We start from the raw sequence: 27982 nt of genomic DNA, 5'->3' as shown, positions 1-27982 counted from the left end.
CTTTGCACTCTAGTTGAAACAGAAGTAGTTTCTGTTTATATCCTAGGAAACCTTGGATAACATGCCTTGTTTGTGAAACTGAAAAAAACAGCAGATCAGCACACAAAGAGAAAGGATGCAACAGATATCAAAGTAGGTAAATGTCCAACTATTCTGAGCCCTCCTCATCTGTGCAAAGCAAGGTGGTACAAGTAGGCCAAGTCTGACTGGGCAGAGTTTGAAGAAGATGCTTTTCTGTTTGATGCACAAGAAAATAATTTTATGAAAATGTGGGGATGGGAGAGGGAGCAGCTCTGTGCTTCTTGCTGTGTTACCTTTATTATGTTCCCAGTGTCACTGAGACTAGTTTAAAAATAGCCTGCAAAAGAATGTCCTAATCACCAGCCACCTTTTCCACCTTTCTTCTTTTTCTGTTGCTGTTTCTTTTTTGTTGCTGGAGCCCCTGCAGGTTTCTGGTGTCTTGGGGGTATGATATTACTTGTAGATGTAGATGCTGTTGCTGCGCTGCCAGGTCGTGGGGAGGTGGGTGGGCTGCTCACAGTTTTACTGGCATCCCTGAAATCATCAGATCAGGAAAGTGTTGGTCATTCATATATTCAACAAAGGAAAAGGCTATAAAAATGTACGTACATGGATTTCACTTTCCACCTCTCACAATCTCCCACACACATTTTCTTTTTCTTCCTTTCTTTCTTTTTTGGCCGCGCCACACGGTATGCGGGATCTTGGTTCCCCGATCAGGGTTGGTATGCGGGATCTTGGTTCCCAGACCAGGGATGGAACCCGTGCCCCCTGCAGTGCCTCCGAGCTCGGAGGCTTAACCGCTGGACTGCGTGGAAGTTCCCGCACATATTTCCTTTTAAGGTGCGTTCCCCAACTCCCTATCCATTTTTCTTTTGAATAAAATTTTTACTGTGTTATAATTTTTAAAAATGTAATTGATGGTACACGTCAATTTTTAGAAAGCTTAGAAAATAAAGAAAAAAACTTTTAACGACCTATAATCCTACCATGTAGAAATAACTGATTTAGTAACATTTTAAATTCTGCTTTCTAGTCAAATTATTTATTTATATGTTCCTCTAGATATTTAGTTAGTTGAATTACTCAGTGTATATAGTTTCCTTTTGAAGGTACTGTAATCCTAACATCTGCAATATAATCCTACAATTCTAGTATTTACAATACAACCAAGCCAGAAACAGCACGTTTTCTTTCCTTTACATAAGCATATTACAAAACATTTATTAAAGATATCTGACTATACTTCTCATACTGAAAACATATTTCAAAAATTCTTAATGATGACCCTGAGTCAATCTCAGAAAGAATCAACCTATGCTCTGAGGACTGGGAAGCAATGACTTACAGTTCAGATGAAGCTCCTGCAGTTGCTCCCTGGGTCCCTTTTCCAATCTGATCCTTCTTTTTACCCTTCTTTCTTCCTCGGTAGTAAGAACGTTCACGCATCGGTAGCCATCTTTCTGGATCCGGGGTCACTTTTGGGTCATAATTTTTAGGCAGTTTTCCTGTGTAACAATTAATTGATAAAGAAATGAGAGATCTGTCCATAATGTTTTCGAGATAGTTTGTTTAAACACTGTGTCCAAACCTGGGAATAAATAACATTAAAACTGAAATAAACTTATCTGAGAAAGTTTTATTTGTATAATCTAGCAGGGGGAAAAGGACTTATTTCTAAGCATGACACAAAATTCAGAAGGCATAAAAAGATTTCATAGATGTATCTGTATAAAAAAATTTAAATTTTCATTTGGTAAAAGATAATTTTTTTTTTTTTTTTTTTTTTTTTTTGCGATACGCGGGCCTCTCACTGCTGTGGCCTCTCCCCTTGTGGAGCACAGCCTCCGGACACGCAGGCTCAGCGGCCATGGCTCACGGGCCCAGCCGCTCCGCGGCATGTGGGATCTTCCTGGACCGGGGCATGAACCCGTGTCCCCTGCATCGGCAGGCAGACTCTCAACCACTGCGCCACCAGGGAAGCCCAAAAGATAATTTTTAAGAGAAATAACAAAACAAGAAAACATTTGCGTACTATGTAACAGAGTGAATTAATATTCTTAATATAGAATGAGTTCTTGATAATCAGTAGGTAAATCATGTAAAGAAAATGGGCATAGCTGTAATTAGAGTAAGCCAAGAAAAATAAAAGTCATTAACCATGTGAAAAGATGCATGACCTCACTAATTAAAAATAATAAGGATAGGGCTTCCCTGGTGGCACAGTGGTTGAGGGTCCGCCTGCCGATGCAGGGGACGCGGGTTCGTGCCCTGGTCCGGGAGGATCCCGCATGCCGCGGAGCAGCTGGGCCCGTGAGCCATGGCCGCTGGGTCTGCGCGTCTGGAGCCTGTGCTCCGCAGCGGGAGGGGCCACAACAGTGAGAAGCACGCGTACCACAAATAATAATAATAATAATAATAATAATAATAAGGATAGGGGAGTTCCCTGGTGGCCTAGTGGTTAGGATTCCAGGCTTTCACTGCCGTGGCCCGGGTTCAATCCTTGGTCAGGGAACTGAGATCCCATAAGCTGTGCAGCATAGCCCCACCCCCGCAAAAAAAAAATTAAAGGATAAAAAATTCTATATTAAAAAGCGTAATATGCAGTGTTTGTGAGATAGTGGGCAACTCTCAAACACTATGGCAGAAGTATATACTAGTATAACCTCTGTAGAGAGCAAATAATTGGCAGTACCAGTCAAAATTTATACTTTTACAAATTTATCCTGCAGAAACTCCTAAGTCACAAAGCTATATGTGTGTAAGAATACTCTCTGTGATATTCTTGAAAACAGCAAATTCTATATTTAATAATTTGGAAAAATGTCTACACAATATAGTCTAAAGTAGAAGATTAAAACAAATTATCTTGATTTGTTTATATGAGTTTTGTAAAAATATTAATTGAGCATGTAAATGTGTATGTGTTTCTATATACAAAAAAAGTTAAGTAATTATCTCTGGGAGAATGAATTTGGGGTAGGGAATTTTCCATTCTTCATGCCATTCTATAATGACAGAAGTCTGTTACCTTTATTTTGTTTTTATTTTCTTTTGTTTTTATAATGAGCATATCTCTTGTAAATTTAAAAAAATACTCATCTGGAAACCACGAAAATAGAAAAGAAACTGAAACTGGAGGTTACTGATACCTATAGTTATCAGCTATTTCCTTGCAGTATTACTAATAAATAAAACAACATGAAACAAATACTTTAGTTTTTACCAGTTTCCAAGTACAGTGATAAAAGTGAAGAACTAGTAAGACCTGTAGGTAAAGACAGTGGAGTGAATGCAACATTGGCTTCTGCACTATCCAAAACTCCACTAAAATAGTAATAAACCCATTAAAAGGAAGAATAGGAGAAAAGATACTTTCAGTAAAATTCTAGAAGCTGGAAAACAGATGGAGGAGTGGTAATAAATTTAGCAGATTTGGGAAACCTGAATCCTTGATTTTGCAGTAAGCAAAATCAAGAAGCAAACTGATTTATACCACAGATTTCCCAAAGACTTGGGAACAGGTAGGTGGTTCCAGGGATATCCTCTGACTAGTTGAAGCCAAGCATGGTAATTCCTCCCTCTCTTGCCTTGGATTAAAATACGTAAGCCAATCAATGCATGGCATTCCTCTGGTTAATGGTTCAGGGCTCGACACTGACCTATATTGGCCCAATCAGGTTAATGGGAAAGATTTGCCAAATGCAGAGGCTCTCTTTACATCCTGCTGGATATAAATGACAAGTATATGGCTCTGTTTCCAACAAACATCTGATTACTCTAATGGGATTCATTTTTGTGTACAGGAGAACAAAGAGATACAACTACTGGATAAACTAACCCTGATACAACCTTCCTCTACACTGCCAGTTTCATAAACAGTAAATTTTCTTAAGCCAGTTTCATGGAGTTCTACGGTACTTGTAGCCAAAAGCACTCTAATGTAGAAGAGCTTACTGTGTGCCAGGCACTGTTCTAAGAGCTTTACATGTAGTATCTTATTTAATCCTATGAGGTATATACTATCATATTCCATCTTACAGATGAAAAACTCAGGAAGGTATGTTAACCTGTTCAGAGTCACAGTGAAAGAGCAATGTTACTAGAGCAACAATTTGAATTCAGGCACTCATAAACTTCAGAATTGCACTCTTTAAAGTTATAAATTTAAGTAAATGTTAGCTATAGTCAAGACAAAAACTCAGTTTCAAAGATATGAGAGTTTATGTCTGAAGATTTCTATGTAAGGCCAAACTCAAGCTTTTACCTTATAGAAAGAAATCTAAAGATTAAAAAAAAAAAGCCTTACCCTTCTTTTTTTTCTTCTTTTTTTTCAAATCTCCCTGTCTATAAAGAGAAGAAAAATCATTATCATCATTGTGATAAAATATTTATAGAGCATTAAGCATGTGCAAAAGAGTGAGCTGGGTACTTTGTCATAAAGGTGTTTAAGATTTGGCGTCACCTCACCAAAGCTAATAAACCAGTTGGGATATTAATTCAGGTTAAATTTAATCAAGCTTCAAACACCGTTACTTTTTGGAAGGTGCTTTAGAAAAGAGGGGTGACAACTGTTTTCAGAAAATAGATATCATTTACACTGGCACATATTAAGTCTATGTAAAAAGGTAAGAAATCTGTACAAGCACAAAAATCTATTATAGTTCTGTGCTAAGTTACCTTATACTTTGCAAAACTAGAAAACAGATAATTTAAACTCTTTGCTAGAAGAACATGTAAAGGTATCATACATGCAAAGAATATTTCTGGGAGGATATGCAAGACAAGTAACATTGGTTGTGGCCTTGGGTGGGAAGAGGGCAGACAGGGGTGGGAGGAAGACCGTACTTTTTTAATCTTTCAGGCTTTGGACCTTGTGAGTTTATTGAATTTTTTAAGTAAGTAAAATCTTTATTAAGTACACTGACAAAAAATAAATAAAGGTATTGAAAGAGCATAAAAAGTCAGGGGAATACTTCAAAATAACTATTAAGTACTCTGACAGCTATACTCTGACAGCTACAGTAGAAAAGAGGAAGACATTTTAAAAATCCCTCTGGATATACTCATGTGATATACCTCTACGGGAACTATGAAACAGTGAACTAAAAAGATAAGACAGCAACAATGTCTGCCCAAATTTCATTCTACCAAGTCATTCAATTGTGAAAGTTCTTTTAGGGTACCCTGAAGAATAAGAAATGCAACATACAGCATCTTACTTTAGAGCTTCATCTCTCACTCAGACTATGCAACAGTCTTCTGAATTGTCTCCCTACAAATCATACTACACAGCCATATCTGCAATTTCCCAAAGACTCTCTGCCGTTTCTTACTTCTTTGCCTTTGCTCACATTTTGCCCATCTCATCCTCATCTTCCTCCAGAGTCAACACCGTCTCCTCCTCCATGAAGCCTCTCCTAACCTCCCACCGTCCCCAGGAAGGACTGACTATTCCCTCTGGTGTACTCCTCTATGCTTGCACTATCACAGCACGTGCAACCTTTATTTCAAATACTGCTTAAGTATATTTCCTTCTGCTAGACTGAAGTTCTTTTCAGGGCAAGGACAATGATTTATTTTTGTCACCCACATAGTGTTAACTTCAAAAGAAACTACACCTTTTTATATATCCAAAAGTCAACATAAAATAAAAGGCATTAATAATGCCTAATGAAAATACTGTGCTGAAACTGAGAAGCTTTAAAGTCAATGTACATCTTAATAATTGTCTAATGGAAAAGATAAAGACGATTAAAAGATTAGAAAAGAACTGTATGTTCTTACTAATTACCCAGCCCTGTTTTGGAAAAGGAAAAAAAAAATACTGAAAATATTTAAATACACATTGTATGAAAATCTCCTAAGACCTGGCTTGAATTCATTATTTTGGAGTTCTTGATAAGGCTTGAAATTGGGATCATGATAAAATGAAATGTGGAACAATGTAATATCTCTGAGACTCCAATTTCTTATTTAACTTTTAAAAATCTATTAAGAGGATGGTAATACCTTTTTAACAAACACAGAGTTCATAATGAAGTCAATCATATACTGTTGCTGATATATATATATTTTTAATTATGAAAAATTAGATTTCAAAAGTCATTCAAAAAAAAAGAGAAAACTGAAAAATTATGAAAGTCACAAAACTGGGGAAGTGCTATATCTCTTCCATTCTCTATTCATCCTGAGTCAAAAATAGAATCTTAAAACAGTTTATTTAGTAGGCCTCTGCTATTTTTGAGATGACAATGTACGAAAACAAGAAAAGAATTGGAATTTGACTTCTTATAAGTTATTGAAGCTGGCTAACTTTCCTCCAAATCAGCAAAATAAACCTTATCTGAAATTTGGTCTAGAATTCTAAATGATGTACTAAATGTACATCAATATCTCACAGGTAAATAAAGTAAGACACATCCAGCCTATGGAATACTACTCATAAAAATAATAAAATATGTCTACATTGAGAATATGGAAAAATCTCTAAAAGACTTATTAAATGAAAGAAAATTCAAAGACAGTTAAATACAATATAATCCCATTTCTATATAAAAAAAATCTAATCTAAGAAAAGTATTTCTACATCAGCTCTGTATGCAAACACGAAGAAAAAGATCTGGAAGTAAACACACTAAATTAGTATCAGAGGTAAATTGTGGGTGGGGAGGAGGAGGGGAAACAAGGACAAAAAGCTGGGCACAGCACAAGAGAAGGGAAAAGAAACAAAGTGGACTTTAACTTTATTCACATGGAATTTTTACGAGAGTGTATTTTTTTATTCCTCATATAACTTAAAATCAGCATTAGTGAATGTTACAATGAAAAACATTACCCTTGCTCCTTTGGTTGACTATCTCCAGCAACTTTTCCACCCTTCTTCCGAATGTACGTAGCACCAGGAGAATTTTCAAGAGCCTCCACATCTACTTTTAGAGACATACTATCTGATGAAGGCAAGTGTTTACTAAGGCTGGGATAGAATAAGAGTTCAGGAACACAATATATACACATATATATGTTTGGATCTATCACTGTATTTTTCAGGCACATTGATCAATAAATTCTCATTTTTGCTTTTACTAGTTAGAGGAGGGGTTTTGTTTGTTGAAATTTATAACAAAAAAGCCCTGGTCAAAACAGGTAAGGGAAGGGATTTATTGCACTACTTGGGAGCTGTCTAGAACAATCAAAAGGATACGCTTTTGCCTTCTCAGGATCTACAAGTGAGTAAGCAGAAATAAGCTGTGCCAGGGTGTGAATATCTTTTGGATTTTGTCTAAAAGAAGAAATAAGAAAGTCACTAAACAGTTTATAAAACTGGAGAAAGTAACATAAACAAGCAAAATAACTCTCTCATATCAAATAAAACTTGGATTTCTGCACCTCCACCTTTCAGAGCTTACTTCCATAGCTGTTCTAGGTCACTAATTGCCTCCTTCTTCCGTCCATATTTGAGTTTGAAGTTTGCAGCTTCTCTTATCAAGGACAAATGAGCAGGAGATTTGGGCTATAGGTTCAATAAAGAAAGAAAAAAGTTTTAAGCTAAATATCTAGCAAGTCAATGAAGTTATATTCATTAGATCTTTAAAATGGACCTATCCATTAGTTTTCTCATCTTAAGTTTTACTGAATGCACGAAACAACAAAAAGAAATTCACACACACACACACACACACACACACACACACACAGAGGGATAGACAAATTAGTACAAGTGAAGACCAATTTATGCATTTGGTATACAACCCATCTCTATTTAGATTGTCTTGTCTACAACTAGAAATATTGCATAACCAAATCTTAAAGTTACGTCACTATAGTTCTCAAACATTAATTTGACACGATACTTCCTAGAACACTGATATCTCTTCACTGCTAATAGTGCTAACAGTATTAATGCCCCCTGGTGTATGTATATCTGTAAGTTGGATATTGCCTATGCAAAGACCCATACTGGAAAAAACGAAGATGTTTCTATTAGATAGAGATATACAATTATTCTATGTACTGCCGTTCTACCAAGTACTACCATCCATGGGCTCTCTAGCCACTAAAGATGAGCTCTCTTATACACAAGCACGTATAATTAATATTCTTATTTCTTGAGATTACACACACAAACACACATACATACACTCAGGAAGGAGCTTCAGAAAATATAACTGAGCTTTTAACTTTATTTGGATCTGGTATACTTAAAAACTGAGTGACAGTCTAACAGCATTTTTTTTTTTTATTCCTTCCTTCCTTCCTTCCTTCCTTCCTTCCTCCCTCCCTCCCTCCCTCCCTCCCTCCCTCCCTTCCTTCCTTCCTTTCTTTATGGCTGTGTTGGCTCTTCGTTTCTGTGCCAGGGCATTCTGTAGTTGCGGCAAGCGGGGGCCACTCCTCATCGCGCTGCGCGGGCCTCTCACTATCGCGGCCTCTCTTGTTGCGGAGCACAGGCTCCAGACGCGCAGGCTCAGTAATTGTGGCTCACGGGGCTAGTTGCTCTGCGGCATGTGGGATCTTCCCAGACCAAGGCTCGAACCTGCGTCCCCTGTATTGGCAGGCAGATTCTCAACCACTGCGCCACCAGGGAAGCCCAGCATTCCATTTTTTAAATAGTGAGTTGAAGTGTTTCAATTCTTAATTTTGAGTTCACTGCTGCAGCTTTTTATTCTTATGCAAAAATGTACCCTCAAAACATTTTACTCCATCTTTTTACCTGATGGTTTTGATACCACTGGATAGCTTGTGTGAAGACCTCAATGGCACTGTCAATATCTTCCTCATGGCTGTACATTGTCACTAATGCAGACACCTACCCAGCCAAAGGTATAAATTAGTGAACAGAATTCCTCCTTCTCTCTCAGAATAAACTTTTTGAAAATGAATAACGTTAAAGAAACAGCAAATAAAGGTTGTTAGGCTCTGTGCTAGTATCTAATTCATCATAAAAATTGCTAATGCATAACTAGAAATACCATGAACAACAATGGTGTTTTCCAAACACAAAGGTGATTATCTGTAAAAAAAATACCTCCCCTAAAGCTCATTCACAAATGGTTTGTTACCAGTACACAACAAGGTAAATACAGAAATTGAGAAGAAGCACTTAGAAAATTAGTTTATATGATCACTGAGGTGCACACACTAGAGAGGCTAAACTTGCATGTGGCCTCCACTACATGAAGCCAGTGAAAGCTTGCCTAGTGTGCTGGAGGGACAGCAAAGAGGCCCATGTAACTGGAGTGGAGTGACAGGGGGAGGAGCCATAGCCAGATGAGGACAAAAAGGAAACAGAAACAAAAAGCCAGATCATTGAGAAAAATCAATAAAATTAACAAACCTCTGGCTAGACTAATTAGAAAAAAAAGATAATAGGGACAAAACGTCCTACAGATATTAAAAGGATAAACAGGGAATATCTGAACAACTTTCATGCCAATAAATCCAACAACCTAGATGAAAGATTATTGTTAGCCATATATTATATTTGATTCTAACATAATCACAGCCCGGTCTTAAACTATGATTCTTCAAAAGAGAAAACACTACCATAATACTATTATACATTTATTGAGTGCCATTTGTAAACAAGCTGTGTTGGAAAATGAAACAGTCCCTGTACAATAAATGTACATACCACCACTACAGAATGTCTTTACTTCGAAACAGATGTGCTCACAGCTATATTAGTGATCTAAACCTGTGATGCTTGAATAATCAGAGAACTAAAAACTAAATTCGTAGGCCATTATTACCAAATTGTTTTAACTCAAAGAAATCACACTGAAGACATGATAAAATAATAGGCTAAGAAATTCCCTATATATGTCTTAGGATATTTAAGGTTGGCTTTCAAGTGGTAATATAAGGCCTAAACAGTTCCTGACACATTTGACTAAATAATAAATCAATGCAAAGCAGAGCATAAAATGTAATTAAATTTACACCAGAAAGCTATTATTTTAACTACAACTTCTACATTTTGAATAAAGAAATAAGCAGAAATTAAAGTGAAAACAAAGAAATATCAGACATACCAATGAACTATTAATTCCATTACTTTTTCAGTCTTAAAATATTTTAGTTATAAACTCACCATGCCTGGTTTATGCTTTAACTCCTCTATGCTTCTCAATATCAAACATGCTTTGGAAATATTACCTTAATAGAATAAAAACAAAATCAGCATCACATTGAAGAAAGCATCTCACGGAGGAAAAAAAAGATAAAAAATTTAAGAGTCATATTTGGTAACATCTCTAAACACTCAAGCTTTGGGATCTTGGGAATAATGTATTCTATTTATTCATTTTACAAACAAAGGAAATTAAATCCTAAAGAAACAATGTATCTTGCTTATGCCCACAAAGTTAATGGCAGAGCTGCTACCAGAAAAGAAGTCTCCCAGCTTCCAATCTTTTGAGTTCTGCTTCTCCCTTTTCAGAGTGTAACTTAAAGGTAGGAGTCCTTCCCTAAAGGCCTTGAAATTGTTACTGTAGATATGAGTGCAATGGATAGTTTCCTACAATGTTAAAGTCTGATTTTCTACTCATTGCAAACCTCAATAACAAACCTTCCAAAGTCTTTAAAGACAAAACAAAACAATAACCATGACAGACTCATTCTCAGTAATATTAGTATGATAAATAATCCTCACAAAAATAAACTGAAAACTGGATGAGAAAACAAGATACAGAGGAAAGCAAGAAAAAGAAGAAAGAGAGGTGGGAAAAGGAAAAAGAAACAAAGGAGGAAGATAAGAAATGTGAAAATAGGGTAGCTATCAGGTCTCAACCTGATTTTCATTACTACCCCACTGAGGTGCCTTTTTAGACATTGATTTTTCCTAATTGCCAACTCCTCTCCCCTCTACCCATGAACTTTTCATTTTAGCCATCACAATATCTAAGATTTTTTTCAATCCTGTGCACCAAACCAGTGATCACCCCCACTGAGAATGTATGGTCTACACCAGAGCTGTCTGATGGAACTTTCTGTGATGATGGAAACATCCTCTATCTATGCTGTCCAACTACCCACGTGTGGCAATGAAACTTCTGAAATGTAGCCAGCACAACTGAGGAACTGAATTTTAAATTTAGTTTAATTTTGGGACTTCCCTAGTGGTCCAATGGTAAGGAATCCACCTTGCAATTCAGGGGACGCAGGTTCTATCCCTGGTCAGGGAACTAAGATCCCATACGCCACACGGCATCTAAGCCCATGCGCCATAACTACTGAGCTCGCGCACCTCATCTGGAGAGCCTGCGTGCTGGAAACTACAGAGCCCACACCCTCTGGAACCCGCACGCCACAACTCAGAGCCCACATGCATTGGAGCCTGTGTGCCACAACTAGAGAAGAGAAAAACCCCTCACGCCACAACTAAAGAGAAGCCTGTGTACCACAGCAAAGAGCCTGTGCACTGCAATGAAGGATCCCACATGCTGCAACTAAGACCCAAAACAGCCAAAAAAATAAATTAATTAATTAATAAAATAAATAATAAGTAAATCTTTAAAAAATAAATTCCGTTTAATTTTAATTTAAAAATAGCTACATATGGATAGTGGCTACCAGATAGGGACAACACAGCTCTAGATACTCAACACTGGTTCAAAATTATAAACAAAAAATTGTCAGTTCTCTGTAAGATTCAAAAACACGAGTTCTCATTAAATTTCCTTGCCTCTTCTCTACCAAAGATATGGGTTATAGATTATAAATGAAGAATAAAGGGCTAAGAAATTTTGAAAACTAGGAAGCAAAGTAACTCTTAATTCATGCAAATACTACCAAGTGACAGATATAAGCATTTCTACACATGACGTACATAGGAAATTCAAGTATAGAACAGAGGAATTCTATGCTTCTACAGACTTTCAAGGCATGGATTGAGAAACATCCTAACAATTTAGGAATTAACCCAAGAAAAGGCCTCCTAACTTATTACTAAATCTGTTGGAGTTCACACAATCTAGCTTAATATTTGAAACAGCATTATGCTTCACTATTATGCAAAAAGTTTTAAAAATCACATAGTCCACAACTACTTCAGAATCATTCCAATCATATGTTTTCTTTAACAGGATTATTTTAATCATAATGAAATAATCATGAATACCTTGGGAAATTTTCAGCTGTGCCATGGTCAGCTTAATTTCAGCAGCGTTTTCTGGATGCTGATCTGCAAATTCCTAGAATTTTTTTAGTTGGGGAAAAAAAATCACATTTACACAACTAAGCGCACATATTCTAATTACTTATTTCAGCCTCATTAAATTTTTTTAAATTAATTAATTAATTTATTTATGACTGCATTGGGTCTTTGTTGCTGTGTGCAGGATCTCTCCAGTTGAGGCGAGTGGGGGCTACTCTTCCCTGAGATGCACAGGCCTCTCACTGTGGTGGCCTCTCCTGCTGCAGAGCACGGGCTCTAGGCACGCAGGCCTCAGCAGTTGTGGCCTGCGGGCTCTAGAGCGCAGGCTCAGCAGTTGTGGCGCACGGGCTTAGCTGCTCCACAGAATGTGGGATCTTCCCGGACCAGGGCTCGAACCCGTGTCCCTACATTGGCAGGCGGATTCTTAACCACTGCGCCACCAGGGAAGTCCCCTCATTAAATTTTTAAATCCAGTTTTGAAACATTAAACTTCTGGTTTCAGGTCAAAATTTTAAATTTGGAAAAATTTTATTCGACACCCACTTTGCTTAAAATTGTGCTCTGAGGGCTTCCCTGGTGGCACGGTGGTTGAGAGTCTGCCTGCCGATGCAGGGGACATGGGTTCGTGCCCCGGTCCGGGAAGATCCCACATGCCGTGGAGCGGCTGGGCCCGTGAGCCATGACCGCTGAGCCTGCGTGTCCGGAGCCTGTGCTCTGCAACAGGAGAGACCACAACAGTGAGAGGCTCGCATACCGCCAAAAAAAAAAAATTGTGCTCTGAAAGAAACTGCAATAATGTCAAGTCTCTAGGAAGTCACCAGTAGAGAAATAATAATTAAAATTACTACATAGATTTTTCTTTTTCTTTTTTTTAAAGAAAGATACTCAAAAAAAAAAATGACGACTCCTTACTGAGGATCCCTGCTTGGCAACTTTGCCCCTCAGGATGGTCCTAATTTTATGCTGTCCAACTTCCCAATGTAGTCTACTTCAGGAAATTCGAATGTGATTTAATGTTTGGTTTAGCTTAATTAAAAACCAAGTCAGTATCTCTGTAATCGTTTGAGGTTTTGGATTGGGACTTACTAGAAAATACATTATTGAAAAAGGGGCTAAGCATGTTCTGGTATTTTAAGTCTAAAACAAACCGTTAACTAGTGTTACATCTATCTCCAAATGAAAAGCATTATAATAATGAAAATAAAACAAGGCTACAACTACCTGACATCTCATTAAAAATGCAAGTAATTGTTTTACCTGAAGCAGCTCTATTGCTTTTGTGTGCTGCTTTTCACGGCAGAGCTGGGCAGCTTGGATTAACACAGGAAGGAGATGCTCAGGACTTTGGGACTGTAAACTGGCAGATATTTTGCGACATTGTTCTGCCTAAAAGACAGTATTTCCCCCCCCACAAAAATAAGCTGGTTAATTAAATCAAACATTAAGTGAATGACCAAAAAGAAAAGAAGGATGGGGAGGTGGAAGGAAACCAGTTGAAACAAAATAGTAAGTGAAGAACTACCTAGGGTAAGAGAGGTTGTTTACAGTATCCTCAATTTTTTCCTGAAAGAAAAATATTTCCATTTACTGAATATAAGCTATGAGTTCTTAAAGCATTTAGGAAAGAATAAGTCCTAAACATTCATTTGGATGCTTAAATTGCAGAATTTTGTTTAAAAAAAAACAGGACACATCAAGTGTCAGCCTTTGCTTCAAAGCAACAAAATGTACAGGTATTTCTTGCTACAGTATTTAGGAACAACTTGACTCAGTTCTAAATAATGAAAATGTTACTGCCTCTCAGTCCCCCACTGAAAACCTCTGCTCTAGAAGAGTATAAAATCATAATTTAATTAGAATTTACACATATTGGAGTCAGAATTGCCCTTCTTATTTATAACTTGACGTGATTACGCACAAACTAAAAAGATGGGCCTTAAATTTATAATCATGATCAGCATCTTTGATGACTTTTCCTTTAATTCAGAGAAATTAGAAGTAAGGTAATGAGAGAATTTTCTCATTTACAGCAGTGAATAGTGTTTTCTTCTTAAAAGCCACCACTGTAGACCTTTACAAAGAACTGGGCAAATTACTTACTTAACAGATAAAATTTATGATACATGACCTTCTGAAGACTACATGAGCCTAAGACAAAATATAAGCAAAAACATAAACAGACTGGACTGATACACCCATTATGCCTCATGTGCCATACTCCAAAAGGTTTAGCCAGGGGAACCAGAGGTCTGTTGCCTACCTGGTTTGTGTACATAGCAAGTAAAGCTTTGTTAAATTCTATAGCTTGCAGTTGTTTCTTGGAAAGCTTAAACTCCACTCCTTCTGCATTGGTTAATTTCACCTTCTTCTTGGAGTCAAAGACGTTTTGGTCCTGACAAAGAAAAGTTCATTCACCATTAACAGCAATCTCAGACTTCAACTCTTTTAACACTCCAAGGCCTTATTCCTCTTTCATTTCATTATTTTATGTAAACACAACAAGAGAGCTTGGAAGATAATACACCTACCTGGCTGGGGTGCCTATGCTCCTAAGGTACATATAAATTTGGCTTGCTTTCTTGGTTTGGTTTTATCTTTCTACTATTAATTGTTTTTTTTAGCTTTTTGATGAAAAGTATAAAGGGACTACACAAATCTTACAGTGGAAATTAGGACTACAACGATACCTAAATTTGTAATTTCTACAAACTATCTTTAGAATTTAGATGACAAATGAGGAAAGTAGCTTATTCCTCTCTGACATATTGTCATACATAAGCAAATGGAATGGAATAAGAATGGAAGACAATTAAGTCACACTGCACCCTGAGAAGGACAAAAAGGGCATCTAAGTGTCTACTATGTGCACAGTATTCTAACTTTGTTAAATATTATTTGCAAATATGTGTTACCACTGTGCTTTTTAAACCATGTCTTCTACTAGTTTAAAGACTAAAAGGAGGCAAAGAAGAAATCTAAAATAAATTCTACTTTTTACTGTGAAGCTCCAAACCAATGTGAAATTATTTTAAATGTACAGCAAGAAACTGGCTTTCATATAAATCAATCCTCAAGAAACCATATTTCTAGTTGGTACCCCTATGTCACTATTTTAGTACTTAAACTCACCATGCATGCCACTGCCAGACTTCTCTTAAACTTGACTACCATGACACTTACTAACATTTTTGATTTTTCAACATCTCCCACACCTTGATATTATTCAATGTAACCTTTTTTTTTTTTTCTTAACTAGCCAGCATGTATGTATCCTCATATCTTTTGCTCTCTCACTTTCCCTCCATAAGTCATTTGCTTATGCTGTTGCTTAACCTTCAAACCATATCCCTCCTTCATGGCTCTACTCAAATTAGCCAACCCAGATCTTCCGTCACCAAATACTGTAGTTACAAAGTGTACAAGAAATTTAAATGTGCACAATTTTTTTCAACACTAGTTTTTTTTATACTATGTAATGATTAAGACCACGTTTCATATTTATTTTTGCATTTCCTATTGCATCCAGCACCATACTGAATAAAAAATTAGAAATAAATGTTAACTGAAGAAAAATTCAGTGTATAAATACATTTAGATTGAGATATTTAGTACTTCACATACTCTCCTCCCCACAATTATATATCAGATAAAAACAATTTGTCCTCACTGGCATTTCAAATTGTTCATACACATAGGCAGGTACATCTTGCTGCTAAGAGTCAAATGCCAGCATCAATTTTTGGAAACCTAAACCATGCCAATGGCCTACAACATCCTATATCTATTACCCCTCAATGCCATTATCCTATATCTGAGAACCCCCTGAATTTCTGCTATAGGGGGAGAGAGATACCACACAGGCCTAAAAGGAGAGTGCACTGGAGTCAGAGACTAGAATCTGAATCCAAGTTCTACCTCTTAGTGGCTGTGATCTTATACACTTAACTCCTTTTAGTCTCAGATTACATTCCTATAAATTGGAGACATGTACTGCCACCTAAAAAGATAATTGTGAGGATGAAATAAGCTGGCACTTGGAAAATCACATAGCCTATCAAAAGAAACTAAATGTTACTTTTCTAATTTTCTGTTGACTTGAATTTCAAATCTGAACTTGAAATATCTTCCCATTAGAACAATGTTCCAAAAGGTGGTTAATCTAACTAGTACAGTACTCTTTAGGATTGTTTATATACGTGCTTGTAATAGTTTACACAGGGCTTGCAGGCGGGGTGGCAGAGAAAGAGAGAGAACCTGTCCATGCCTCCTTTCCCCCAAAATAAAAACCACTGGAAAGAGAAAAACTATATACGGAAAACTCATATTCAGACTTACTAGATGAAGAAATCAAAGTCCAAACAACTTATTTCTCTACTAAGTATTCTCCATATAACGATAATAATGGGAAATAATATTATAATTATATTAATAATTATATAGAATAATAATTTTAAAAAACAATGGGAAAAGGGTAAGATTTTAAAGCCCAGGGTATGTAACTACAAAATAGTTTTATTATTTGAATATACCTTGCAGAATCATTATGAGAGTTAAATAAAACTCTCCATTGTGATTTTGCTGCAACTGGACTCTGTCATGGAAAAACTTATCCTAGAACAAGGCTGGGGTAATATGCTTCCAGCAAAAAATAGTGTAAGAAAACCATGGATATTCCGTACCTTGTTAATTGTAATGATGTTATTTGCAATCACAGCTAGCAATGCTACATCTGTTGGTCTGCGAACAAAAAGCAACAGTCAAAAAGGAATAAACCTTTAAAAAGAAAACCCATACCCTATAAAAGACGCTTCATTTTAATAACCCACTTACTTTAGTTTTATTATCTGATTGTAAAGTTGCAAAGCCTCCTCTGTATGACCCTGAAGCTGCATAATATAGGCCATCTGCCCGTGGATGATGGCCAGTTCTGCCTGTGGGTCTTCTTCAGTCCCATCCTAAGCAGAAAAAGAAATATTTTTTTTTCCTGTGAGTTCTCCAAATTGATCCACATATTAACCAAGTGATCCAAACATTCAGAAGATATATCATCCTAAAGAAGACATAGAATTTTCAGGAATTTTCTTGTAGAGTCAGCTTGTTAAAATTTAGGAATAGCTACCAAAAGAGGGAAGCTTAAATGAGAATGGCAAAAAGACAAATTCTGGAAGGATATGGCGACAAGCTCAGGAATACCATTCACTGATAATTTTTGTTCTCTAAAAAGCTAAGACTTAAAAAAAAAAAAGTGAAAAACAGCATACAACTTTTTACAATACCCCTAAATTCTGGAAACAATTTTCTCATAAGAAACACATTTTCAAAATGTTTCACTCTTCATTCTAAAATAATTCTAATCCAAATACTACAAAATTCTAAGTAGTAACTATCACTGTACAAAGAACTTCAAAAGCTGAAACTAATTCTGTAATTAAAGTAGCAGCTCTCTTAACTGATAGCCCAGATCAATCTATATTTTCCATTCCTTTGGAGAGGTTGACTGATGCCCACGTAGAGTGAATGCTCAAGGCTAGGAGGCTGCTATTTTTTGCCATACCAGGCGCTCCTACTCTCACCTGGTAAGCATATGTCGACCAGGAGGTCAGACTTGTTTGTTTCCAATCCCATTATGCCAGTTGTGTTTGATAAAGAAATGATAAAACTTAAGTATTGTAGTAAGACAACAACTATGCATGAGAAAAGAGACTTGCTTCGATGAAAACTATGCTGAATGCTCAGAAATATTTGACAAAGGTGAGTTCCTAAAGAAAATTACTATCTAATTAGGTATGAGCCAGAAAATGAAGGAAAAAAAAAAGGACTCTGTAATGAAACTAATTCACAACTGTCTTTAAAGTATTGTTACAGTTAAGAAAAAAAACCTGGAGATCATGACTGTTGGATTATGTATAGTTTATGTAAGAAATATGCATGGAATTCCTATGAATAGGACCTTACTCAAAGACCTGAGCCCTACATCTAAAACAGGAGAATGAATTTATATGAATTTAAAATGAAATGCATAAGGCATATAAAATTTTGTATTGTAATTTCTCACCCTAAGAGAGTCCATCAAATAACTGGTCAAGAGGGTTTCTGTGATTCTTATCTAATGAATCAATATCATTTCAAAAAGTCAATAAATACTACAAAGAAGGCTCCTACAAATTTATATTAGCAGAAGTGTAAAATCTGGGTTTAACCACAGTGGAATACTTACAGAGTCTTCTGATAATGAACGGCGGCAAAGATCTATAGGAGAAAATGGTTTTAAAATTAATATTGCTGGGTAACTCTCGTTTCTTTCATGTTCCAAAGAACAAGAACTAAATTCTTAGGCAGAATATTTAAGACAATTTTAATAACAAGCAAATTTGGAATTTATCGTTAACATCAAATATATTACATAAATATTATCAATCCTTGATTACTCTAGCTCTTTGGCATTTTCTTTCACTTGTAATCCCTATGTTAAAAAAATTTTTAAGGGAATTTAAAATATATAAATGTAACAAATGTTGATTGCAAAAAATCAATTATAGAAAAGCATAAAAATAAGGACAATAATCCTGCCACCCAAAGATAACCACTGAAGCATTTCAGCTATTTTTTTTTAATGTAAATGCACAGTTACATTTTTAAATGAAAGTGGGATAGTCTACTATTTTGAAACCTCCCTTCCCTCATTTAATATACTGTGGACATCTTTATGTTATAACACATTTACATCTACATTATTATTATTATTATTATTATTATTATTATTATTTTTTTTTTGTGGTACGCGGGCCTCTCACTGTTGTGGCCTCTCCCGTTGCGGAGCACAGGCTCCAGATGCGCAGGCTCAGCAGCCATGGCTCACGGGCCCAGCCGCTCCGCGGCATATGGGATCCTCCCAGACCGGGGCACGAACCCGTATCCCCTGCATCGGCAGGCGGACTCTCAACCACTGCGCCACCAGGGAGGCCCTACATTATTATTTTTAACATGATTATTGTTAATGACTGCATGGTAATCTATTCTGTGATTATAATAAAGTCTTCTAATAGGACAGAAACTCATGTTTCTAAATTTTGTTCTTATGAAAATCCCTTCAATTAAATTCATATATATATATATATATATATATATATAGATGGATGTTATCTAATTATTCCCTTATTTCCTTAAATTTCTAAAAATGAAATTCTTAGATCAAAGGGTATGAAAATTTCAAAATCTGCTATAGCACCAAACTGCCCACTGCAAAGCCTCTATTACTTTTACATTCATACCTGCAATATATGAGGATGTCCTCCCATACCACTGTCAATACTGGGTATGATCCAGAAATTATAATTCTTAAATATATTTTTCTCCTCATGATGCTCTAACCTCTGCCCTTACTTTAACCATCAATATTTAAGACTAAAACAGACCCTGTTTCACCATTTTTCCTTCCCACCATTCATTGCAGTCCCTACAACATCACTTTTATAGCTTCCAAGGGAAATGTATGGAGAAGAAAGTCGAAATGTTTCAGGAGTTGAGACCAGACATAAGTTCTCTAATAAATCATTTTCTTTTTCACTTAATTAAGAGCTTCAAAGCATGCAGATATTGTATATAGAAACATACTAAGTGGAGTTAAAATGTGCTTGAATAGTGTTATCAGTGCATAAATGTGGCACACCATATTGTTACTATATTTGTGTACTTGTTTAATACCAATAATGATGATAATAATATTTACTGAATGCTTACTAACTCAGTTAATTTACATTTAACATTCACAGTAAGTTGTTCAAAAACCTACTCCTCAAAACTCAAACTTAAGGTTTGGTGTGGTTGAAAATGGACAAGTAGACTGGCTTAGGAATAACATAGTAACAAAGGAGAGATAAGAGTTAAGAACCCAAGAGAAAGGCTAGATGGATTTTGAGAAATTTCCACTGCATCAATAATTTCCATTTAAAAACTTCCCAAAGTTTTTAACTTTTTAACTTTTGGAAATACTTTGCAAAGTTATATGCACATTACATTTACATATCATTTTAACAAACTTCCAACCTTCAGCTTTTTGCAGGATTTTCATTGCCTGGTTCAGCTGGCCTTGTCCTATCAGCGCACATGCAGCATTGTAGCACAGTTCGTGTGTGCCTTCTTGGAGACCCAAGTTCTCCTGTCACAGAGCAAAATACCAGTCAAACACTAGACAGGAATATTATGTCATGGCTGTGTAAGTACACAGAGATACTCACTGGAACTACTTTCTCCCAGTTACTTTGAGCTGCAACAACTGCTGAAAGGTTTGTTTTTCTCTCCTCATCATAATCATCTTGAGAGTTTCGGACAAGATCTCTATACACAGCCAGGCATTCATCATAGCGTTCTAATCGGTACAACTGAAGAGATAAATAGCAAGTAAAAAAATCAGAGAAGACAAATATTGTGTTACATCCCTAACACCATATAAACCCTTTTTTGGAACCACCATGTAAGAAACCTAACTCAGCATAACGTGGGCAATTATTGTTTTTCCTTTACAATTTTTCAATTAGTTCTGTATGCTACTAATACTTCCCGAAAGTTACTTGCAATGAATCTCTACTATATTGCATATTTGTAGGCATGATTCAGTTAAAAAAGCCATTGTACTGACCCCCATCTTGAGGTGAGGTAAGTGTCTAAGTGGGTTGTGAAAGAAAACCATTCTGTAGAAATCAACCGTTACCTAAATCTGACTTACAATGAAAAAAATTTCCCACAAGTTTACTAAGCCCCAGTAAACAGGAACAAAATTAGATGTTAACAAAAGGACTTACTATTTCCTAGTTCATTATACTGAAACTTCATTCCTCTTTTCCAGAAACCAACTATTGTGTAGGGTAGTATCAAGTATACACAACATAATTCTTGCTTATTTCATTCAAGTTGTTCTTTAAGGGTGATAAGAACTGCCACTCTGGGTAAATTAGTCTACATGTATGACAGAGATGGGTGCCCTTCATCAATATCAAAATGCTGGAATCTACCCTAAGCTAACCCAGTTTACATGAAAAGTTCTTTATAGACCTACAGTCCATGAACTTGCCCAAGTCTTCGTTAAACCAACACTACCTTTTGGGGACAATATATTCAATACATTATTTGCCCTAAACTAACATTTTAAAAAATTTTAAGAGGGTTTTGCTAGTTCTAATATAACATTTCTGTCCTCTTATCATAAATAACCCTATTTTACATTAGGCTTAATTGTATGTCTCAAAACTCTTTTAGAATAAGATATTTCCAGGGATTTCATGAACCATCTGAATTCATCCAAATTCTTATTCATCACGATTTTCTTTATTTTACACTTAGAATAAAATATCAGTTAAAAACTAAAAAGACTGTTTCAAAACTGCGTAAGTATATAAGCTTACTGGCCTTCATCTTTCCAACTAAAAAGTCCAAATTTCATAGGATAGTTCTTAATTTTCCAATTACCCTTAGGAAGTCATTCGTTCATAGAACACTATACATGCAATTGTTCATATGAAGATCAAGGAGAGGGAATATGTTCAAACCTCAAGAACTGGTTTGGTGGCAAGTTTTATGGAGCATCAGGATGGGCTGGGGTTCCTCATCCCTGCTCCTTGCTATAGGCAGAATCACGTTCACGCAGGACGACTGTCAAACAGGGATTTTAAAGCAGTAATTACCACTTGTCCATAAAGCTCCTTTAGTTTGTCTGTCTGCTGGTTGGCACTTTCTATTGTCTTCAAGGCATTCTCAATTCTGTTCAGCCTGTACTCACAGTATGCCTTCTCGAAGGAAAGAGAGTTACTGAAAAAGGAAAAACCAATGTCTGATTATTAGCTAACACTGCAGAGCACCCACTATAAGCCAGCCACTGCTCTAAGCACACTTGATACATATTATTTAATCCCCATTAACAACAAATGACAAAGGTTAGCTACTTGTCTAAAATCAGACAGCTCATAAGTGGCAGAAAATATGACATCCATTTCCCTAGGCTTTCTTGCTTTCATGGATATTCTTATTAGAATCACTGGCCTTTGAAACGAAAATATAAGAATGAAATCCTGAATTAGCTAAAAACTGTTTCAGATATAAAGACAATCTGAACATTGTTTTAAATGGGTTGTTATAGAAGTTTCTTAAATCCATTTAAGAACCTATGATAAGCCATATAATGCTACTCTAACTTGTCAAGAAGCAAATAATTAGCAAAGAAAAAGTAACTAGAAATCTTAAAAGAACATAGCACTTGTAATCAAACAACTGGTAAACAGACAACTACAAAAACACTACTTACATACATAGACTTAAAAATTCATCTACATTAATGTCGCATATGAAACATTTTGAAGTTTCAACCATAATGTGTGAGGAAAAATAAACATCAAGCAAATGGCAACATCCTTTATTCACCTAACAAAAAATTATTTGAAAATTTCCCTCTCTCACAAAATGGCCAAAAATCAAAACACTGAATTTTAGCATAAACATGTTTACTAGTAGAAAGCAGTGTCCCTTTTATTACCCTTTTATTTTTAATGAAGTTTAAAAATTTGTTTTTAATCTGTAATACATGCAGTTGGCCCAAGTAAAAAAAAACAAAAAGGTATACACTGAAAGGGTTTTACTCCCACTGTTATTCAAATCTACTCTGTTCCCCTCACCTCCTACAAGTAACTATTTTTATTCATTGTTTCTCCATTTATTGTTTGTCTTTGCAAATACAAAAAAATACACATGTAAATTCTTATATCCTCCTTTTCTTATACAAAAGGAAGTATACAATATACTGTTCTGTACCTTATAAACATTAAACAATAAATATGCTGCAACCTTCATTTCAACACACATTTCTTTTGGGGCTCAGGCATAACTGTAAAGAAAAATGAAATTACAGTACCAATTCAGATTATAAGTTCACGTTTCATAAAATGATAAATTAAATAAGTAAATGAAAAAGATTAAGAATAATAAAAAACTGCTGTAGGGCTTCACTGGTGGCACAGTGTTTAAGAATCCACCTGCCAATGCAGGGGACACGGGTTCGAGCCCTGGTCCAGGAAGATCCCACATGCCTCCGAGCAACTAAGCCCGTGCGCCACAACTACTGAGCCTGCGCTCTAGAGCCCGCGAGCCACAACTACTGAGTTCACGTGCCTAGAGCCTGTGCTCCACAACAAGACAAGCCACCGCAATGAGAAGCCGGCACACTGCAACGAAGAGTAGCCCCCGCTCGCCGCAACTAGAGAAAGCCCACACGCAGCAACGAAAACCCAACGCAGCCAAAAATAAATAAATAAATAAAAAGTAGATTGAAAAAAACTGCTATATATTCTAAAGGCTGCTAAAGAACTCTGACACTGAAAGATCATGGCCTAAAATCATACTCACCTAAACAATTCTCAAAGGAGGTAGGCACAGAGGTCAGCTAAGACTGCCATACCATCCTAGAGGCCTCGACTAATACATCCCTACCCTATATGTTCTGCCCTCTCTGCTCTTTTTTTTAAATTAAACTTCTGCTGAGTTGTTCTCCCTATGTCCTCCAAGAAATCTTATGACTCTTGTTTATGCCCCACATCCCTCCAGTTTCCCTTCTTCTTAGTGGTTCAAAGGGAAGACAGGGGTAAAGAAAAGGCTCCTTAAGGCAGAAAAGAACAAAAGTTACTATGGCTCTTTCCAGTTTCAGAAGCACCATTGGCAGGCAAAAGGAAAAAAGAGGGGAAGGAAAGAAAAAGGTCAAAAATCATTGAATAGTGGGGGAAAAAACACGGAAATGGTTATAGCTATGGTAAACATGCACAAACAACTAATTAAATCACTTACTTGGCAAACACTTTGGTGTGAGTATTGATGACATTCAAGGCTTCCTTGAAACTTCCATTCTGGATAAGGCACACAACTTTACAGTGTAGGGCAGTTACATCATCCTTGTTGATCTGCAGTACTAGACAGCAATTTTAGGAAAGCAATTTTTAAATCCATCCCCTTTCCACATTTCCCATCTCAGGAAGCTACATTTCCAATTTTATTGCAGCAGAAATGATTAGTTAAAACATTTTTTTAAATGACTGATCTTTATTTTTAAGTTAAGAAGTGACAATAAGGAGAGTTAAGGTAGACTTTCCAGTGAGATAGCTTCCCAAGATGCATGTACCAAAAGTAGAGTGAGATAAAGAAGCAAGAATGAAGTTGTTTTCTACTGCCTTTTCATCTGCAATGCATGCTATATCCTACATATTTCATTACTTCACAGGGAAAGAAAAAAGTTCACATAAAACTTGGCAGCAAATGACTTAGGTTTGAGTACAAGCTTGTCACTAAATGCCTTGAGGTCTTGGACAAGTCATTTGATTGCCAAATCTCAACTTTCTGATCTGCAAAACGAGTATGAAAGCATTACCTATTTTACAAGGTTATTAAAAAAATTACATAAGAATATTTTGAAAAAAATCTATAAGCTGTAAAGTATACAAACATAATTTGTTTTGCTGGCAATATTTCCAAACACCATTCAAAATTTCCCTTTTCAGCTAATATAACTAAAGAGAAGTGCAAGGAAGGAGTCAGATGCCCAAATTTCAATGCTAAACAGCTGTTCAGTGTCAAAATGGCTAGGATCACTCCCCTTGCACCTGGGCAACTATAGGAATTCAAATCTCAGTCTAAGAATCAGAGTAATTTCTATCAATTAAGAAAATATATATTGGAGAACTGACAGCCCTTGCTGATTAAACAATTCCTGCACAATACTTACTACATTGCTGATTAATATTGGTTGCAGGCCTACCAAAGGCCAAAGTTAATTCAAAACAAGTTTAACAATCAAATAATTATCATTAGTAGCTATTCTCCTCAATGTCTGAAATCACCAAAAGTTCACTGTGGGCACAATCATTTCTTTTCACATTAACCCAGCAATAGTTTGCTGAAAATTCACACTTGTACGTTACAGACATACCATGTATGTTATTACTTCTTTCAACAGTCAAACCCTGTCCTGGTAATTACATTTCCAAATCTAACAAATACAGGCAACACCTTCAATAAAGAATTTAGCACGACAGAGAGCATTAAAAAGCATGGCCTTATTACAGTTAGGCAGTAAAGGATAAAAGAATATAATGAGTTGAACCTCACACCGAAGACAGTTCACTCAAAATGATCAGTTACCGGGCAAAAAACAGGATTAACATTTGTCTTTGCAACGTTATTGCAAATGTTAGTGCTTTCACACACACATTTTCTGGTCTAAGGACGCTGGAGGGATTCTATCTGTGGGAATGACAGGCCTGACATCCAGATCCAGCCCTTCCCTCTACCCTGAGTCTGTACAGCTTCCACCTTGTCAGCGCCAGCTTCCAAACTACGTGTCCCGGGCAGGTTCCTCCCCCCGCTGCGGCCCAAGAGAAAAAGCTCCCTCAGCAATACTGTCTTGATCACTCCGCTATAAGGAAAGCGAAAAGGAGGCAATGTGGAGGTTTTGCGAAATAAGGCGTGAAAACAACGGAGTAAAATAAGAAAGCAGTTTGGAAGAGACGTCGGGAGCTGCGGTCTCTTTAAATCCCTCCCTCGCTTTCTGCGTGTGTGGGGGGGCAAAAACGGAAGTACACGTGGCTCTAAGCCACCCAGGACCCAGGGCTGGACGTGGGGAGCGGAGGCACCGCGACCCGCGCCCGCTGGGCGTTCGGGCCCCAGCGGCGGGCGGCTGGGGTCTCCCTTCCCGCTGTCTGCTCGGAGGTGGTCGAGCGCTACGGAAGGAGGCTGCATCCTCCCACCGGCCCGGGCCCGCCCCGGCCCCGGCGACCGCCGGGACACTTACTCTTGTTGACGGTTTTGAGAGCGCGCGTGAAGTCGCCGTTTTGGCCATAACGGTTCACTTCACTCCAGAGCGCAGGCACCGAAACCCCCCCACTGCCGCCGCTCGCCATCTTGGAGGAGACGCGGGACGACCCCTTGCCCCGGAAGAGGATCTCGGAGGTGGCCAAGCGGAGAAGGAAGCCGGTGGTTGCTAAGCGTTTCGCAGTCGGAAGCGTCTTTATTACTGAGTTGGCGTCAAAGACGGCAGTCTTCACTCTCGTACCTAGAAATTTGCGAAGATAGAGTCGATACACCTTTCTAGAAGCGGGTCTGGAGGAACGAGGCGTCGGACCCCAGGAAAGGGTTGAAAAGGATTCACCAAACAGATTTGGCTAAAAACAGCGTGCGTTTCCGGGGCGACCGCTGGGGGCGGAGAAGTGTCCGGGTCCCTAGAGGCGGAGCTGGGCGAAGGTCTATGGAAAATAAATAACAGGTCTATGGCGTGGTAAAATACCAACTAGAAACCGTAGGGGGTCATCTGAAGGAGTGGGAGAGAAGGGGAGGGGGAGAGACGGCTTCTTGCTGCCTGGGAATACTTCATAGAGGAATTGGTATTTGGCTGGGATTTTGAAAGGTGATTAGGAAAATCTGGGGTTGGTTCTGGGTAAAGTTCAGTCAGAGAAGCGAACATGAGGAAAGGCAAAGAAGAAAAGAATCTCCAAGTGCAAAGCACGTTTGGTGAAAACCCCCTGGCTACCCTTTGGGCTGCATTTCAGGAGCAGTTGGCAATAAGGCTGGAAGGGTGATGTGTTTTGGTGTGAGAATACCCAGGTTCAGTTCCTGGCTTATGTGACGCTCTAAATGTCTGACTTGTGAACGTGTTATCAGAGTCCCAGTTTTCCCGGCTGTAAAATAGGGATAATATATAATTGTTATAGAGAAAAACGATACTTCCTCCACCCTGTCATAGTAAGCACTCAAGTAACACACAGATATAGGGGATTTAGAGTTTTTGTAAGACCTTAAATATCAAGATGTGCTTGTCCAAACCGAGTACCTACTGAGTATTCTTGATGAGAACGACAGGACATTTTATTGAACGCCTACTCTGCAGGCTCATTTCTGGTCACGATCCTACCAGTTCCTGCCTCTTCCCCCCTCCTCTCTTTCTCAGCAAACTAGCTAATACCTTTTCATCCTTCAGTATTTCTGTATCCTTCTGGTTCCAGGTTAAAAGTTACCTCTTTGACTTTGCAGACTGACAGGTTCCCCATTACACTCTCTTATGGAGCTCTCTACTTCTGAGCACTGCTCATCGTTTAAGGCCTGTCTCTCTCCAGATGGACTGTAATTTCCATGAGGCCAAGGACTATATTTGCCTTGCTCACTGCAGCATCCCTAGGATCTAGCACACTCCCTGGCATATAGTTGGTACTCAACTTTTTAACTGAATGAGTTTTTGCTTATTTCTCCCTTAATATGTGAGTTCCTTGTGAGCAGAAACTATGTTCAGCTCATGGCTATATCCTATGGTGCCTGGCACATTTCATGTCTGGTTAATATGTACAATGCAAAAACAGCACTAATGACCCAGTGAGCTCAGGAGGATATAATCTCTGTGAATTAGTAAAAATCATGAGAAGGGCTGTGGACTTCTACTAGCTGTGGAACTGTCATGTATTTCAAGCTAATTATGCCTGGGTTTCAGAGGGCTTAAGGGAGTTCTGGAAGACATTTGGTATACGCAAAATTTTATTAGAATTTTTCTGAGGAAAGATTTTGTAGCTTCCATTGGATTCTCCAAAGGTGTTTATACCAACTCCCCTCCAAAAGCTAAGAACCACTGCCTTAGTAGTGCATTTCTCTTTTCAGAACATTGACTTTATGTAGGATTCAGTTTTGATTTCTATATCAGTCTGATCTCATATACTTTGTAGCTTCTAGAAATTTCCTCAGAATTCCTCTGCTGTGGATTCCTGTGTTTGTTTCTTCTGTCATTTTTAATGG

General features: G+C 37.4%; 1 protein-coding gene across 2 annotated transcripts; it reads right to left on the bottom strand.

The window, feature by feature from the left end:
- Nucleotides 1-134: 134 nt before the first annotated feature.
- On the bottom strand, nucleotides 135-26106 carry SRP72 (signal recognition particle 72; the record flags this gene model as incomplete). Of its 2 annotated transcripts, XM_079699912.1 has the most annotated exons (19): nucleotides 135-555; nucleotides 1370-1529; nucleotides 4331-4368; nucleotides 6860-6997; nucleotides 7226-7303; nucleotides 7431-7534; nucleotides 8732-8827; nucleotides 10112-10176; nucleotides 12140-12212; nucleotides 13433-13561; nucleotides 14436-14567; nucleotides 16855-16912; nucleotides 17006-17130; nucleotides 18393-18424; nucleotides 20222-20333; nucleotides 20413-20556; nucleotides 21856-21979; nucleotides 24002-24122; nucleotides 25998-26106. In XM_079699912.1, the coding sequence occupies 19 exons, from the start codon at nucleotides 26104-26106 to the stop codon at nucleotides 378-380; spliced, it is 2016 nt and encodes a 671-aa protein (XP_079556038.1). In that variant the 3' UTR covers nucleotides 135-377. The 2 variants fall into 2 exon arrangements, with proteins under 2 accessions (XP_079556038.1, XP_079556039.1); XM_079699913.1 differs by lacking the exons at nucleotides 16855-16912; nucleotides 17006-17130 and having other exon boundaries at nucleotides 138-555.
- Nucleotides 26107-27982: the final 1876 nt, after the last annotated feature.

The sequence above is a fragment of the Hyperoodon ampullatus genome (genome assembly GCF_949752795.1).
Source record: "Hyperoodon ampullatus genome assembly, chromosome: 1".
Lineage (NCBI taxonomy): Eukaryota > Metazoa > Chordata > Mammalia > Artiodactyla > Ziphiidae > Hyperoodon > Hyperoodon ampullatus.
The sequence above is the reverse complement of the archived record's forward strand: the minus strand, read 5'-3'. Positions and strand labels throughout refer to the sequence as shown.